At 40.7% G+C, this 16,854-nt stretch overlaps 1 protein-coding gene across 6 annotated transcripts in view; it reads left to right on the top strand.

Annotated features, from left to right (window-relative positions):
* The window catches only part of wnk3 (WNK lysine deficient protein kinase 3), a 53,944-nt gene continuing 37,090 nt past the window's right edge, over window positions 1-16,854 (top strand). For 2 of the 6 annotated variants that reach the window (XM_031890373.1, XM_031890369.1), the window contains exons 1-2: window positions 1-132; window positions 10,132-10,719. In XM_031890373.1, coding sequence (XP_031746233.1) covers window positions 10,192-10,719 — 528 coding nt within the window. In that variant the 5' untranslated portion in view covers window positions 1-132; window positions 10,132-10,191. Of the gene's footprint in view, window positions 133-185; window positions 369-412; window positions 625-7,553; window positions 7,658-10,131; window positions 10,720-16,854 lie in introns of those variants that run through there. The other 4 variants (NM_001375262.1, XM_031890372.1, XM_031890370.1 and 1 more) reach the window with 4 other exon arrangements.

Raw genomic sequence — 16,854 nt, 5'->3', positions numbered from 1 at the left:
AACGTGTATGTGGAGAACGGCGAGCGCGTCCCTTCTTGCTGCAGTCGGAGCGGGCCCGCGCGTCTGGGAGAATCTGGTGACGCGCCTCCAGTGTATTGAGCCGGCGGGAGCGTGCGCGGATGAGACCTTACGGTAGAGACGATTCCCATTGTCCGTCAATGGTGGTGTTGGGGGGGAAGCTCTTAGCCACGGGTGTATATAAGCGGCGCTTTGCTGGAAAGCTGTGTACCCTTTGTTATTTATTTTTGCAGCATTTGTTGCTGTCCTCTCATTAGGTTATTATGAATATATATATATGTGTGCGCCCATGTACGCATGTGTCACCTTGGAATATATATACCCAAAACGATTTTATAACATTTTCTGAGGTAAATGATAAGAGACACCCCCAACGAGGAAGGGGGGGGGGGGGGGGGAGCGCTTTCTGGTTCCAGCTTCCAGTCGGGGACGCGCACCCTGTGTAAGAGGCAGCGGCTGTAGCGCGTCCTTTCTCCGCTCTGTACCACCGGCACCGTTACTGCCCTCGGTTATAATGCGCCTTCTCCCCTCTATGCCGCTCTTCATAGAGACACCCTAGGCAGCCGGGGGCAGGGAGAGGGGGCGCCCGGGGACCGTTATCAACTGGTGAGACACGTGAGGGAGGAAGGGGGTGGATAGTGGATATATGTGTAATGTATAGAATATATATGTGTAATGTATAGAATATGTGTGTGTAATGTATAGAATATGTGTGTGTAAGTGTAAGCGCCACCGTGCTGTCTCTGTATACAGTGTATGGGGGAACATTGCGCCTGTGCGCCCGCTGCATCTCTCTCTCTCTCTCTCTCTCTCTCTCTCTCTCTCTCTCTCTCTAAATGGGAACTGTCCTACACACACATCCCTCTCTCTCTCTCTCTCAATGGGAACTGTCCTACACACACATCTCTCTCTCTCTCTCAATGGGAACTGTCCTACACACACATCCCTCTCTCTCTCTCTCTCTCTCTCTCTCTCTCTCTCTCAATGGGAACTGTCCTACACACACATCCCTCTCTCTCTCTCTCTCTCTCTCTCTCTCTCTCTCTCTCTCTCTCTAAATGGGAACTGTCCTACACACACATCCCTCTCTCTCTCTCTCTCAATGGGAACTGTCCTACACACACATCTCTCTCTCTCTCAATGGGAACTGTCCTACACACACATCCCTCTCTCTCTCTCTCTCTCTCTCTCTCTCTCTCTCAATGGGAACTGTCCTACACACACATCCCTCTCTCTCTCTCTCTCTCTCTCTCTCTCTCTCTCTCAATGGGAACTGTCCTACACACACATCCCTCTCTCTCTCTCTCTCTCTCTCTCTCTCTCTCTCTCTCTCTCAATGGGAACTGTCCTACACACACATCCCTCTCTCTCTCTCTCTCTCTCTCTCTCTCTCTCTCTCAATGGGAACTGTCCTACACACACATCTCTCTCTCTCTCTCTCTCTCTCTCTCTCAATGGGAACTGTCCTACACACACATCTCTCTCTCTCTCTCTCTCTCTCTCTCTCTCTCAATGGGAACTGTCCTACACACACATCCCTCTATATCTCTCTCTCTCTCTCTCTCTCTCTCTCTCTCTCTCGGAACTGTCCTACACACACATCCCTCTCTCTCTCTCTCTCAATGGGAACTGTCCTACACACACATCCCTCTCTCTCTCAATGGGAACTGTCCTACACACACATCTCTCTCTCTCTCTCTCTCTCTCTCTCAATGGGAACTGTCCTACACACACATCCCTCTCTCTCTCTCGGAACTGTCCTACACACACATCCCTCTCTCTCTCTCTCTCTCAATGGGAACTGTCCTACACACACATCTCTCTCTCTCTCTCTCTCTCTCTCTCTCTCTCTCTCTCTCTCTCTCTCTCTCAATGGGAACTGTCCTACACACACATCTCTCTCTCTCTCTCAATGGGAACTGTCCTACACACACATCCCTCTCTCTCGGAACTGTCCTACACACATATCCCTCTCTCTCTCTCTCTCTCTCTCTCTCTCTCTCAATGGGAACTGTCCTACACACACATCCCTCTCTCTCTCTCGGAACTGTCCTACACACGCATCCCTGTGCGCTCTCTCTCATATGTCATGTGCTTTTATCTTTAATTACTCACTATATTTATGTAGTCTCTCTATCTCACTGTGTGCTTATGAACCTTCTGACTAGCCCTTATGGTTTATCTCTAATGTATGTGATTGATCAGTTTATCAATACAGCTATGGAATCTATTATCTGGAAACCCGTTATCCAGAATACTCTGCCTTAGAGAAAGGTCATTTTATGACTGACTTTTTCTCTGTAATAATAAGACACTACCTTGTACTTGTTGGTATCTAAGCTGCATGAAACTATGTTTCTGGTAAAGGAATCCTGTTGTGTGTTGTTTTTTAAGTAGCCTTAAGGATCAAATTATGGAATGACCAGTTATCTGGAAAACCCCACATACAGAACAACCGGATAATAGATATCTATTATTCTGCTCCTACATTTGCAGCTGTATGTGTTTTGTTTGGGTTGAGAAAGTAACACTGTGTCTGACTGTCTATCTAGTTAAATTCATTTTGGTTCGAGCTGGCAGACATGCTCCCATAGTTTCTCACACATGTGATTGGTCAGTTTGTTACTGTATTGATTTTGAGAATACATTTACAGTTGAGTGCATTTGCTCGGATGTGAATGGAAATTTACATCTGCATGTCTATATGTCTTTCTATGAAAATGACTTGTGCCTAGTCTGGTACCAGTCAAGAGTTTATCTCTCATATGTTATGCATTTTTCTTGTATCAGTCAAGTTCATTGATATATTGATTTTTTTTTTTATACTTCATTTACAGACTTCTTTGTGCCAGAGGGTTATCTATATAATTAAGTGAATTTTGTGTTGTACTTGACTGTGTCACAGGATTATCTAGCTGTCATGTTAAAACTAGTTGTGATAGGGCAGACCATTGATTATTTCTCACCCATGTGATGTGTTACATATACCGTTCTGCATATATGTTTAGAGTTGTATGGAAAGTAAAATGTCTACTAGGAGCGTCATTCTATCGTGTGTTGTACCCGTGTTACCAACTTTATGGCCGTAGTCTTTTTACATATGCTACTCCTATAATATCTGACAGGCGGATGTTGTTGAAAGGCTGTACATGAAATATATATGTATGTGTTTATAAAACATAAATATATAGTACACAGAGAGGAGCACACCATATACAAGTCCAAATGCCCTTGGTGCCGGTCAAAAACACAAATATAATAGAAAGAGTGCCGCACACACAAGGACTTGATGCAAAAGAAAAAGTGTTTTTATTGAAACCATTCCAATGTTTCGAGCACAACCAGTGCTCTTCCTCAGACACAAACCAGTGTTGGAATTTTTTCAATAAAAACACTTTTTCTTTTGCATCAAGTCCCTCTGTGTGCGTCACTCTTTCTATTCTATATTCCTATGTTTTATAATGGAACATAGGGTATTTGGAACCTTTCAGGTCAAGTGATGCTTAACTGCAGTTCCCAGCATTCTAACACACAGCATGCTTTACCATGTGATTTAGGCCTTATATGCTTGGCTTACTATTCTGTGACTCGTCAGTTTGTTAGTACTGTGTATTAATTTAAATAATATTTTTGGTGTATTAGCTGTATGGGGAAATAACAGAGATTGGTCTCTCTGTTAATAATGGCCAACCTGTAGCACCCATGCTTTTGAAATAACATCTCCAAGAATCTCTCACCCAGAGGAACCCTCTGACACAGTTTGCTACATGCGGGACGTTTGTGGGTGGTGGGCCTAAGAGCTCTTACTGACCAGCCTCTTTTGGTGATGTCTTCACTAACTGACATCACCACACATCACATCCCCCTTACATCATCTGATGTCATTGGAAGAGGGGTGTATATGTGTCCCTCAGCTGTTCTGACACTACAACATATGATTGTTGGGCGATACTGGGAGATATCTATTCTACAGTGAGTACAGCAATATTGTTATTGTCCTGTCATGCCAGGCTGTAAGATTGGGGGGTAGGGTTGCACAGAATCCAGGATTTGGTTCGGGATTTGCCAAGTTTTTCAGCAGGATTCGAATTCCTGGCCAAACCGAATCCTTAAAATCATGTGACTTTTTGTCACATAAACACGGAAGTTGAACATTTTTTGCCACTCTTTAACCCTTCCAAATCCTGCTTTACATCTGTAAATTCAGATTCAGTTTGGTATTCTGGTGAAACCTTTATGAAGGATTCGGTTTTCGGCTGAAAATAGAGGATCCGGTGCATCCCCAATTTGGGGTGTCACACGTATGGTTATTCCAGCTGTCTTTCTCTAAAGTGCTTTCTTGGACTGATGCTGAATTATGCTGCATGGTTTGACCCTATTAGCTTTCCATACCTCTGTCTCTTAGGGATCTTTGTAACTCTGAATGTGTTTAAATATTGATAATCTGTCTCTGTTTTTACAGACACTGAAAGTGAATGAGTTCAAACCCCCTACACTAAGCAAGCAGTGCTCTACTTGTGTGACTTTTTAACCATGCTATAATTTATTCTAAATCCAATGAATTGTTTCTTATTGCTATAACCATCTACATTTTAGCAGTGAATGTGTTTGTTTTTTTTTTGTTTTTGGAATAGTAATGAATAAGTGATATGATTTGCATTGATTGAGGTTCCGTGGGCATGTTATGTGATTAAATGTCAGTGGAGTTAAAGTGATCACCGCTTTCTGCTCTCGGCCTTTGTAATTCATTTTCCGTAAATGTTCTCTTGGTAGAGATAAAATGTTTGCATGTTGCCAGCTTCCATGCTCTGCCGCCCAGTGTTTTAACAAAGGGACTGCATTGAGAATGGCTGTGCCACACAATCTTTATTTTGTCCTGCTCTATCTGCCTCAGGGAATTTTTTTTCATATAGAAGCCCCCCCCCCTTTTTTTACAGTCTTGACGCACTGCATTGCTGAAGTTTATTGCTTTAGCTGTCTCTAATTGTTAATTATAAATCCTATGGTGGAGCTTTTGTTGCTGATTTTATTTCTTGTTAAAGGAGAAGGAAACCTAAAAACCACTGGGGGGTGCCCAATGTTAGGCACTCCCCAGGGATTGTAATTGTTTAGCTGGTGAGAAAACCACACCAGCCTGAGGTAGCTGCAAGGAAGCAATCCTTCTTCATCTCTCTGAATCCTGGGGCTGGCACATAGCGCAGGGTGAAAGTGCTGAATTTCCTTTTAAAGTTTGGCGCAGCAGTGCGAAGACAGAAGAAGGAAGAGGATCACTGGCTTGCAGCTACCCCAGGCTGGTTTTCTCCTAACAGGAGCACCAGCCCGGGGTAAAAGGTAAGAGATTACAATCACTGGGGGGTGCCTATATTTGGCACCCCTCAGTGATTTTTTACTTTTCCTTATAATTTTTCTATTGCTAATGGCAGACCAAGGTTAGGCAAAGATGCTAAAAATGTTATGACATATGATTATGCACAGATAATTGATTTAAAGCTATCTACAATACTGAGGAAGGGTTTTTTATTCTCTCTTATGGATAAGTTAAACCTAAAGTTCAACACTCATTTTGCAATAAAGATATCTTTCCCCTAAACCTTCCAGCTATAATTTGTGTGTTGCAGTCGTGGCTGGCCAGACATTTTGCACACTTGTCCAGTGGAGGTACATCAGTGTATGAATTCTATTCTGCGCCCTCAGTTGTCACAGGAAAGAAGTACAGTAACCAGTATTGAAGTATAGTGATGATGTTCAGGGAAAGTTATGTTTTCTGCCAGAATGCTGTTGTACACCTAGGATTTAGCAGTAACTGTGTGACAGGGAAAGCTTGCCATTTAAAGGATTACTTCTGAAGTGTCAAAAATGTGGGTAATCCAATGTTTCTTTTCCAACTTGCATAGCCTTCCAATTAACCGTACTATTTAATTTATCATGCACTCCTGCAGGCCACCTTCATACATGGGAAACATACTTCTTAGGCCATTTTATGTGTATTTAGATGTTTGTGGGTCTTTAATTGGTCCCAGTCTGGGCCAAAAGTTGATTTTGAGCACCACAACACCATAATTAGGAATTGTGTGTTTTTACACTTTTTGTAAGTGTTAATTTGAGATTCCAAGTAACATTTTAAACAATATTTTGTTCAGTACAGGACTATGGCCGTATGATCAGGGAGAACCGTGGCAGTGAAAATGTCCTTCATTTCATTTCCCAGGGTGCCACAGCCATGTGACGTGTGTTCTGATAAACTTCAGTCACACTTTACTGCTGAGCTGCAAGTTGGAGTTATATCCCCCCCTCCCAGCAGCTGATCAGCAGAAAATGGGAAGGGAGCAAGATAGCAGTTCCCAGTAGATATCAGAATAGCACTCAATAGTAAGAAATCCAAGTCCAGCTTGGGACTCCTCCAGTTACATGGGAGTAGGAGAAACAATAGGTTACCTGAAAGTAGTTCTAATGTGTAGCGCTGGCTCCTTCCGAAAGCTCAGACTCAGGCACAGATGGCGCCTACACACAAGTATTACAGCTAAAAAAAATACATTTGTTGGTTCAAGAATAACATTTTAAATGGTAGAGTGAATTATTTGCTATGTAAACAGTGTAATTTAGAAATAAAAAGTACACCACAAAAATCAGTACCAGGAAGGAAAGGCTAGTAAAGAGTTAATCTCAAGCTGCAGGCATACCTTCAGTTGTCTCAATAGTGCCCTTTAAGTCTCCCCATATTTCTCCCGTTCAGATGATCAGAAGCCAAACAGGAAGAAAAAACGCTGAGCTAGGTAAAGAAAGTTCCCATAATGCCTCGCTCCTGCACAGTTAGTAAGTTTATGAGTAAGCTTCCTGCAGATTGGCTCAGATCCAAATTCTTAAGGGGGGGGAGTGAGTTCTTGGCATTCTTGAGGGGGGGGGAGCAGGAGAGAGTAGACAGCAAGAAGCCGCATGTCTCTGACACAGGAATTACAGACACAAGAAATCTTTTTTCAGAGAAGTCAGTGCAGCGTTACTGTGAGTGCTTATGGCTGTATTTACATAGACCTTTCTGATAAAGCTTACTTAGTTTTTATCTTTCTTTCTCCTTTAAGTAATTTTTAGGCTTTTAGCAGGAAAAAAGATGGGGAGCTAGTGAAGGCATCCTTGGAAGGACAGATGTTCACTATTAAAGTGCTTTGGTGGACTTGGCCTGATGCTGAAGCCAAAAAAGAAATGTATATCATTTCCAGCTTTAATTTTTTCAAGTAATGGCTTAAAATACAGCTTGGCTGGGTGCATAAGCTACCTGGAAAAGAATGCAGCATGCATTCAGGCTGGATAAATGCATTGACATTTACACATAACCTGTAGCCACACTGGATTTTTCTCTAGTGCCTAAGGGTGTCAAATGAGCTCATCTTAAAATGAGAAAAGACTGGTTTAACTTGTATCTAAACTTTATAGCCTCCTCAGGCAGCAGCCTGGATTCCTCCTAGAGAGGCAGGCACTTTGAAAGCCTCATTACTTAAATGGCAAGCAGCAATTATATGTAATATTTGCTCCTTTGCTCCTGCGAATGAACCTGGGTACAGTAGGCCAGCTGCGTTAGTGCTTGCGCTGTATTGTGTGTTTCAAGGCTTGTGTGTTGTATTCCTGTGCACCTATTAACTTTCAGGTATGGTAAAAAAAAAACAATTGTTTCTGCTTTTATTACTATTTTTTTTTTTATTCTGTGTTTAATTTGTCAACTTTGGGGCTGCATGTTACTTAGTGAATTCATTGTATATAAATACTTTTTTTTACTCTCCTATAGTAAAGAATTCTTTATTAAGAAGCTGAGTGCTTTTTTGTTTCCGATTTGTGAAGTTATTTCACCCCTGTTCTTAACTTCAAATGACTGGTGATTTCTAAAGTTGCCTGTGGTCGAATAAGGGTTGTCATGCTTCTTAATGCTAAAATTAGTGTTGGTTTTGGAAGAGAAACCAAGCTTGATATATAAGGCGTGTGGCTGTTAAGTAGTATGGTTTGGACTGCTGATTTGCTATGGTTTTTTTTTTTGTTTTTTTTTAACTTAAAAAGTGAATTAAGTTCTATAGTCTTCTGAAACAAAATAGCAGAAATCTGTTAGAAGTCTGTTATTTGTTTCAAAAGTCACAAGCACCAGAACAGACAGCAGAAAAAGACTTACTGTTCACATGTTGAGAAAGGGAGTGATCTATTCAGAACAGACTTAAAATGTAGTACCAATAAATTGTTTACTGCATCTGTGTGTTTTTCCAGAGCTTTGGCAATATTCCACGTTCCACTTTCTGACTATACATCAACACCCAACTCTCCATGCCCCATTATAATGTGGTGTGCAGCTTATTAGTCTGGTTCAACTGCATCTTGCACCTGCCTAGTTGTACTCATTTTTGCAGAACCATTCCTATAATATTAATAAAGTGCTGGTATATGTGCGCTGCAAGCTAGCAGTGACTGCAGAACAGACTTCACCAGGCATGGGGATGGGTATTGGTGTATGCAACATATACAAGGAAAATAATCATAAGGTAGCTCTGGGGGCATTTTTAAGTGAGGCAGTACCTATCTAACAAGTTCATTTGGACTTTCACTTTCTGATGACTGCTGTGAGAAGTTTATATTAGTATAACTGTCATTGCTGCTTCTGTAACATCGACTGAGCCACAGGTTCAGAGTACACACTGCTGACTGTACCTGTTGGCTTGCCCTACTTTTCTGTGCACTCAACAGAACAAGAGTTAACTCTTTCACTGCATACACTGCATAGTTTGATATTTTTCTGGGGCACATTAAATGCTACTTTAGACATAATAGCTGATGCAGTTTTGATTTTGGATATCTGCTATTATTTTCTTCCCCTTTTTGCTACCTCTGTGCTCTAACTGTATCACAGCGCCTCCTAGTTTCCTTTGCTTAGTGCTGGTAGGAGTAAGTTTGAGACACTGAAGACAAATGTTCTTTCCTACTGTCGGCTTTAATATGAGATAACCTACCCATGGGCGTACTGTTAATGCATTAATTAAAAACAAAATATATATATATTCCTCTAATTTTCTGTTGCACATGAAATGAAGTTATCTGTTGCAGACTATGGTATTTAGCTCAGAATATAGCATACCAGTGTTAATATAGATAACAGGTATTTCTTTTAAGTTGCTTAATGGTGCCAGCCAGTAGAAGAGTAAGAATGCATTGCAGCTGACACTGAGTGCATGAATGGCAGCTAGCAGTAGAAAGCATTCTTCAGATGTCTAAAGGGCAAGTGGTATAAGAACTAAAATAGCCATATATGTATGTCACAAGTCTTTCCAGTTACACCCTCTGCTCTAATTAGACTGTGGTGACTCCTATTAGCAGGGATCAAGTTAATGCTGCTATTCTACTAAAGGTATAGTTTTCGTTATCCAGAAAGTTCTGAATTATGGAAAGGCTGTCTCCCATTATAAGCAAATCATTCTAATTTTTAAAAATGATTTCCTTTTTCTCTGTAATTATGAAACAGTACCTGTACTTGATCCCAACTAAGATATAATCGATCGTTATTGGAGGCAAAACAATCCTATTGAGTTTATTCATTATTTAAAGGATTTTTTAGCAAGCCTAAGTTATGGAGATCCAAATTACAGAAATATCCCTTATCCGGAAAACCCCAGGTCCCAAGCATTCTGGATAATAGGTCCCATACCTGTATTTGCATTTGCAAAATGTATGCACATTGGAAAATTTTTGATCCTTTTAGTTTTGCTTCACAGCAGTGTAGACCAGGGCAAAAAAATGAAGTCCTGTCTGTGTGTGTGGTGTTGAGAATAACAGCACCTGGAGGTCATAGTCACTTGGAAAAGCCTGATACATTCATAAGAGCACTATGAATTACTAATATTTTGGTCAACTTCTATTCTTTCTATTCATCCTATCATATCAGGTTTTAATGTGGATCACTTGCAAGGATGTGTTGCAAGGATGTTGGCACATTTTCTTTTATGAATCCTGCAACTGAAACCAGTTTGTGTACTTGTTAGTCTTTGTTGTCTTGATTTCACAACACTGTGGAATAGTATTTGTGTTTAAATTGTGCTAAAAATATTGTATAGTAAAGTATTTAATTGTCTTTTTTTTTTTTTACAGATTTTCGTTTAAACCTTTCCTTGTTTTTGGAGATTTTGACGGATAAATAACCTGTGTGTGATGGCTACGGATTCCGGAGAGCCAGCAAGTACGGATGAATCTGACAAAGCAGCTGGCTTTTCATTACAAAATAATCTGTGCTCCCAGGAAGGTTCCTTAACCAAACAGGCAAGCATGGAGGAAAGTGACAAACCTTGCTCATCTGCAGGGACCAGTGAAAAGAAACGTTTCTTTAGAAAAAGCGTGGACATTACAGAGGATGACAGGATGTTGGAGCAGTCTCTAAAAGATGAGAAAAGCACTGATCCTCTGAGCCCACAGCTGATGGAGGCACATTCAACAAAGGCTGCTGGTGCAGCACAAGAAGGGAAAAATGATGCCAAAGCTAATTCAGAGGCCTGTAAAGACTCTCCTAGAGAGAAAACTGAAAGGGAGATGGAGGAAGAGGCTGAAATGAAAGCCGTGGCTACCTCTCCAAGTGGCAGATTTCTAAAGTTTGACATTGAATTGGGCCGAGGGGCCTTTAAGACAGTCTTCAAAGGACTTGACACTGAAACTTGGGTAGAAGTTGCCTGGTGTGAGCTGCAGGTTAGTTTGTTTTATTTGGCTTTGTATGTGCTGACCTGTTCTGCAGCTAGTTTCTTTTTTGACCTTGCATGTGAGCACTTACTGTTTACAGTTGTACAGTATTATATGATTTGCAATGGTAATTCAGTCTCGCTGATTAGTATAAATGGAAGGGTGATGTGACCTAAAGCAACCAGCCAACAGTTTTCTTTGATTGAACTAATGCAGAGTGCTTTTGAATGAAGGAGGTTCACCTTTAAATTAACTTTTCCAATGTTGTAAGTGGAAGTATTCTTAGAAACCATGCAGCGAGGCTGTGATTCTTAAAGTACTTTTTATTGCATAATTTTATTCCCTCAACAAAAAAATTAGTTGCTTGTAACCAGATTACATGCCATGCTGTAGAGTTGTAAAACAAGTAAAAAAAAAATTATAAAACAAAAGAATGAAGGCTAAATATACATTGAAACTGGCTATACATGCTACAGTTACAATCTTTCCTACCCTCCACTGATGTTTAGGGCTGATCGTAAGATATGGATGTAGAAACAATATGACTTCTACCCCTATCTGATGGTTCAGCCCTAAACGCAGCTTTTGCTCAGAACTTTGTATGGCCAGCTTTAGAATGCCCCAAGGTTTAGAACCTCTAGTTTACATAATAGAAAAACTACCCATTTCTATTATTATTATTTTTAATAATTTATTTATTTTAATAAGCTTTTCAGTTCAGTCCTAGTTAGGAATTTCATTAGGGGGGCTGAACTATGCTACTGTTTTTGAGTCAAAGATATCACAGTAGAATTTCTAAAGCCACAATGGAACAGGAAATGTCTGCTATTAGGTTGCATTCAGCATTATTGTATATTGCAATTAGATGTGGTCATTACTGGAAACCTTAAAAAAACAAAACAGTATTTCCTTAGAGTAAAGGAAATATATAAGCTATTGGTGTGATTTTTCTGAAAATGTATTATGTGTGCAGCTATAACACCCCTTTAATTGCTAGTTCTTATTTTTACCTTGCAAATGTATTTTTTAGCCATCCAGTTGCTACTGTTAAACATGTTGGAGGAACAATATATGCACTTAATACATGTATGGGATCTGTTATCCAGTTAGGCTGAACATATTTTACTGTACAGTAAATAAGTTTGTACATTGAACATACAGATTACATGCAAAAAAAAAAAAAAAAAATTATATATATATATATATATATATACATTGTTGCAATTGTAAACAATCTATTATACAGGTGTATTTAATACAGGAAACAAGCATTTAGCCCATATCTAGCCATAACTAAATATTAATCTGTCCTCTCCCCCCCCATATTCTGCATTGAACCTTCTCCAGGTGGATCAGCCTAACTGTTTGGGAACCTCTGCTTTATGATGACTGGAAAATAAATGTTACCAAGTCACTGTGAAGTCTTCTGTACCCTGTAGTTAAGGAGGACACTATTTCAACTATCAGAATAAGTCTATCAACATTATTTAGCTACCACTGCATATATTAACCTGCAATTCAACAGTACTCCCCTCTCACTATAGTTCCTCTCCCTGCCCAGGGGGAAGGCCCCAACTGTCAATCTGTGGATTCTGGCAAATACCAGAGGGGCTGCTATGAGATGCCATAGTCGGTCACTATTTATTGGGCTAGTGGGGGGCTGTTTGGGCCTCTGTGTACATTAAATGCCAGGCCCTGTTTTGAAACCCTGTCCGAGTCTTACATTTATAGAATGCATGTACATCAAGAATGATTGGGACCTAGGGTCCTGCCTTGTGAAATTGGCTTGCCTTCTAGGGCTACTAAAAAGCAGATATTAGAAAAATTTTAGGTATTAGCTATTTTTTAAACAAGTCACTGCTGGAAAGTGTATTGGCTTTGGAGTTCTCCAGATAACTTGTTTCTGAATAATAAATTCCATACCTGCATCACCTAATAGAACTGGCTTGATGCGCATGCAGTATCCCAAGCAAAAATAAACTATACAAAACAAAGGTTTTCTGTCACTTTACACTGGCGTCAGTCCATATAATTAAATCAGTGTTAATGGCCTTTTGTGTTTCTTTATTATTTAATTAAAAGTGAAGTGCTAAAGACTCTAAAGCTTTCTGGCACCTCAATTTTTGCTGCCTCCTAATTGGCCGATAAAACTTTTTCTTTTGTTTAAGAGTACAGCAAACTCAGAATTAAAGGGGATCTAATCTGTCTGTGTGGCCACTGGTTCTCTACAGCGAATGCCCAGCAGATGTAAGACAACTGGGCAGTGGCAATACTGCTTGCCAAGCCTGTCTCAGCCATCTAAGGTTATCTTACATACGGAGATTATTGTGTAATTTAGGCTTCAATATAATCAAGCTTCAATGTACTCAAGCAAATAGATAGAAATATTCTTTAAATTACACATTTTTTATACTGTACTAGGAAAATTTGTACCTGGGCAGTAACTGATGACAACCAATCGCAAAAATTTCCTATCATTGTTCTACTTTCTTCTGGCTGAACAAAGTTAACACTGCTTGGTTCCTGTGGGATACTGCCAAGTGCAGATTTACCCACTGCTGTTTAATGAGCCCACCAGTGTTCCAGCTGCAGGTAAAGTACACAGGATATGTAGCCAGATTTAAGGATCAAGTTTAATTCTCATTGTTGAACTCTTCGGCATTCTAACGAAGATGCTTGCATTTTACTGCCAATAGATTTGCCACATTAGTGCAAGCTAGAACACTATATTTATTCTGCAGAAAGCTTTGCCATACATGAGTAAACAGCCCTAAAAGCTCCATCTGTTTGCTTTAGATAGCAGCTGCCATTTAGCTAAGTCTCAGTAGCTTCTGTTCTTCAGCTCTGGCTGCGTGTAGCTCAGATCACACATTCTAACAGGAAGGGGAGTAAATTCTAATGGGAGGGGGAGAGGAGATTGCTGCGCAGACTCCGGCCTGTGCCCTGAAGATTTTTCCAAGAGCTGTTACCAAAGAACATGTTTACAGAAAAGGAGACAAGAAATCCTGTGTTTCTTTTAATAGAGGACTCAGTGCAGCTTTTCTGTGAGCGCATATGGCTATATTTACATAGACCTTTCTAGCTTACTTTATAGTAGTATTTACCTTTCCTTCTTTTTTAAGAATTGGAAAAAAGTGTATTGCGCAATACTGTTATAAGCATACAACCCCATTTCTATATGACATCTCATACCTATATGGGAAATGTTCATATGGCTATGACAGACTTCTGCTTAGATATGCTTAATTGAGCATATTTGAGTGGAGGGGTCATTGCAATATGTGCTGAAGATGCAACCTTTCCCACAGCTTACTTCTGGGTATTAGTAACAGAGGGTGAAAGGGAGGTTTTCTCTGCTGCTGTTTTCCTGTTAATTATAGTACCTATCTCATATTAGCTTTAAGCCAGTGTTTCAGTCTTTGCCATGAACCACTTAGCTAGCCATGCTCATGATCATGTTCGTAGGCCCTAAGCCCATGGCCAAAGGGGCATGTTCCCTTACAAGAGCCAGACATATCTACATGTCTTAGATTATAACACTATGAGGCAAGACCTCCTTTCTGTTGTCTCCTCGAAGTAGCCTTAAGAGGAAACTTTGGCGGCTTCGGCAAATCGCGCCGCCGCATATGCCATCCCACCGGCAATTTACATTCTAGCCAGTGGGATGACATTGCGGGGAGATTAGTCGCCTGCGACAGCGAAGATTTGTCGCGGGGCAACTAATCTCCCAGTGTACCACTGCCCTAAGGGTGAAAAAGAGAATGCTAATCATTTACTGATAACTGTCTCTACATGTGTTTTAGTAGGCAGTTCTTAGTATTGTCTAAGACAGGTAATTTTCTGGCATTTATTAGCCATGACAAGTAGCTACTAAATAGCTGTGTTTCTTTGTCCTTACTCTTGTGCTCTTCATGTTTCAGCATGTTTGTCTTTAACTCAAACTTAGCCCCAGACAGCTGTATGCCAGATAGGACCATGGGTCAGGCAGGGGCATGCTAGGCAACTTTAGAAGGCCTCTATCTGACCTTTTGCTCTGGGTTTTTCAAATTAGCTAATGCACATGTCCCCTAATGGAACAGTGGTTCATACCAAACCCATGCGTTCCACTGTTTTTTCCCGCATAGTTTGTATTTGTAATCTGTTACTAGTCCCTTTGCAGTAATTACATTATCAACAGTCATTCTGTTTATGGAGCATGTGGTGAGTAAAGGTTTATATAGGTGTATACTGCCTCTTTAATAGAGCTTCTCCAGCAGAATCCTGCATTGAAATCAATTTTTCAAAAACACAAACAGATTTTTTTTTTTATATTTAATTTCATATGGGGCTAGCCATATCCATCATTTCCCAGGGTGTTACAGCCATGCGATAAACTTCAGTTACACATTACTGCCAAGCTGCAAGCTGGAGTGATATCACCCCCTCCCTTTCCCCCAGCTGCTTATCAGCAGAACAATAGGAAAGTAGCAAGATAGCAGCTCCCGGTAGGTATCAGAATAGCACTCAATAGTAAGAAATCAAAGTCTAGCTTGCTACTTCTCCAGTTACAAGGGAGTAGGAGAAACAATAAGTTACCTGAAAGCAGTTCTAATGTGTAGTGCTGGCTCTTTCTGAAAGCTCAGATTCAGGCACAATGCACTAAGATGGCGCCTACACACTAATATTACATCTAAAAAAAATACATTTGTTGGTTCAAGAATTAATTTGGTAAAAATGGTAGAGTGAATTATTTGTAAACAGTGTAATTTAGAAATAAAAAGTATACCGTAAAAATGACAGAATCCCTTTAAAGGAAAGGCATAGTCACTTGGGGGTGCCAAAATGTTAGGCACCCCCAAGTGATTTAAATCGCTTACCTTGTACCCTGGGCTGGTGCCCCTGTTAGGAGAAAAAAGCACCAGCCCAGGGTACCTTAAGCGCAGCGCTTCCTCCTTCCGCCTTCGCTTTTGGAAGGACTAACGACAGGCGCAGTAGAGTGAAAAGCCAACTTCTTTGTTAAAGTTCGGCTTTTCACTCTACTGCGCATGCGAGCAAAGCCGGAAGGAGGAAGCGTTACAGGTACCCCGGGCTGGTGCTGTTCTCTCCTAACAGGGGCACCAGCCCGGGGTACAAGGTAAGCGATTTTAAGTCACATTTTGGCACCCCCAAGTGACTTTGCCTTTCCTTCTCCTTTAAGGTTTATACTATATCGCTGGTGTATTTCTGGACAGTAACAATGGACAGTACACAAGTCCAGGCACATTATGGTTGTGCTGCTTCTTTTCTGTTCCTTTTTTAATTCTAGCTTTCAGAGAAAGCCCTGGGGAATCATGTAAATCTAAACACAGTGCAGCAAGGCAGCTGACTTGCAGAGTGGATGGATAGGTAACCCATTATTTTAGTTGTGTACTAGATTTTGTTAAAGGCAATTTACACTGGAATTTAGGCTGACCCTCTTCTGCATTCCTATCACCTGTCCTATTGAAATTAGTAGTATTGATGCATTTGTCGCAACAGCATCATCAGTAAGCAGTTGAAACCAAAGTAACCCTTCTGTTTGTTTTAAATATTGTTTGTACAGGATGTTGGCACATATTTGTGCCAGCTCAACATTAACAAAGCTTGTGATTGACAGCAGTGCATAAGAGTACAATACATGGCAGTGTACTGAAGTTACATAACCAAGGCAAACCATGTAGGGCAAGAAAGTTTTCAGTGAATCCTGCAATAATAATCCAAATGCCTCAGTGTTAGGTTAACTCTTTAAAGGAATGCAGGATAGGGCAGTTATTGGTGCAGGGTAGAATAGCTTTTTCACTTAAAAAATTTTAGTCTTTTCCTTTAAGGGAACACGGCTCATTAAAGTCAATAGCCTACACGGCTCATTAAAGTCAATAGCCTCTTATAAAAGGGACATAAGGTGTCCGCAGCACATATTTGCCATCTCAACGAGCATCTCTAGAAAATAAAAATTAGATGGAACTTATTTTAGGCTTAAGCCACACTGGGCTTATCCTTTGCCTGCATATAAACACTGTGGGCAACGAGCCAGGGGGGCTGTCATGTCGGTCCTGCACGGCCCACTCACTTCCTGCTGCGTGATGAACTCTGCAGAAGGACCCCTCCAGGACCCCTCCGTGCATCGATGTGTCCATCTACCTACAG

This window comes from Xenopus tropicalis, chromosome 8 (assembly GCF_000004195.4).
Source record: "Xenopus tropicalis strain Nigerian chromosome 8, UCB_Xtro_10.0, whole genome shotgun sequence".
Lineage (NCBI taxonomy): Eukaryota > Metazoa > Chordata > Amphibia > Anura > Pipidae > Xenopus > Xenopus tropicalis.
The sequence above is the reverse complement of the archived record's forward strand: the minus strand, read 5'-3'. Positions and strand labels throughout refer to the sequence as shown.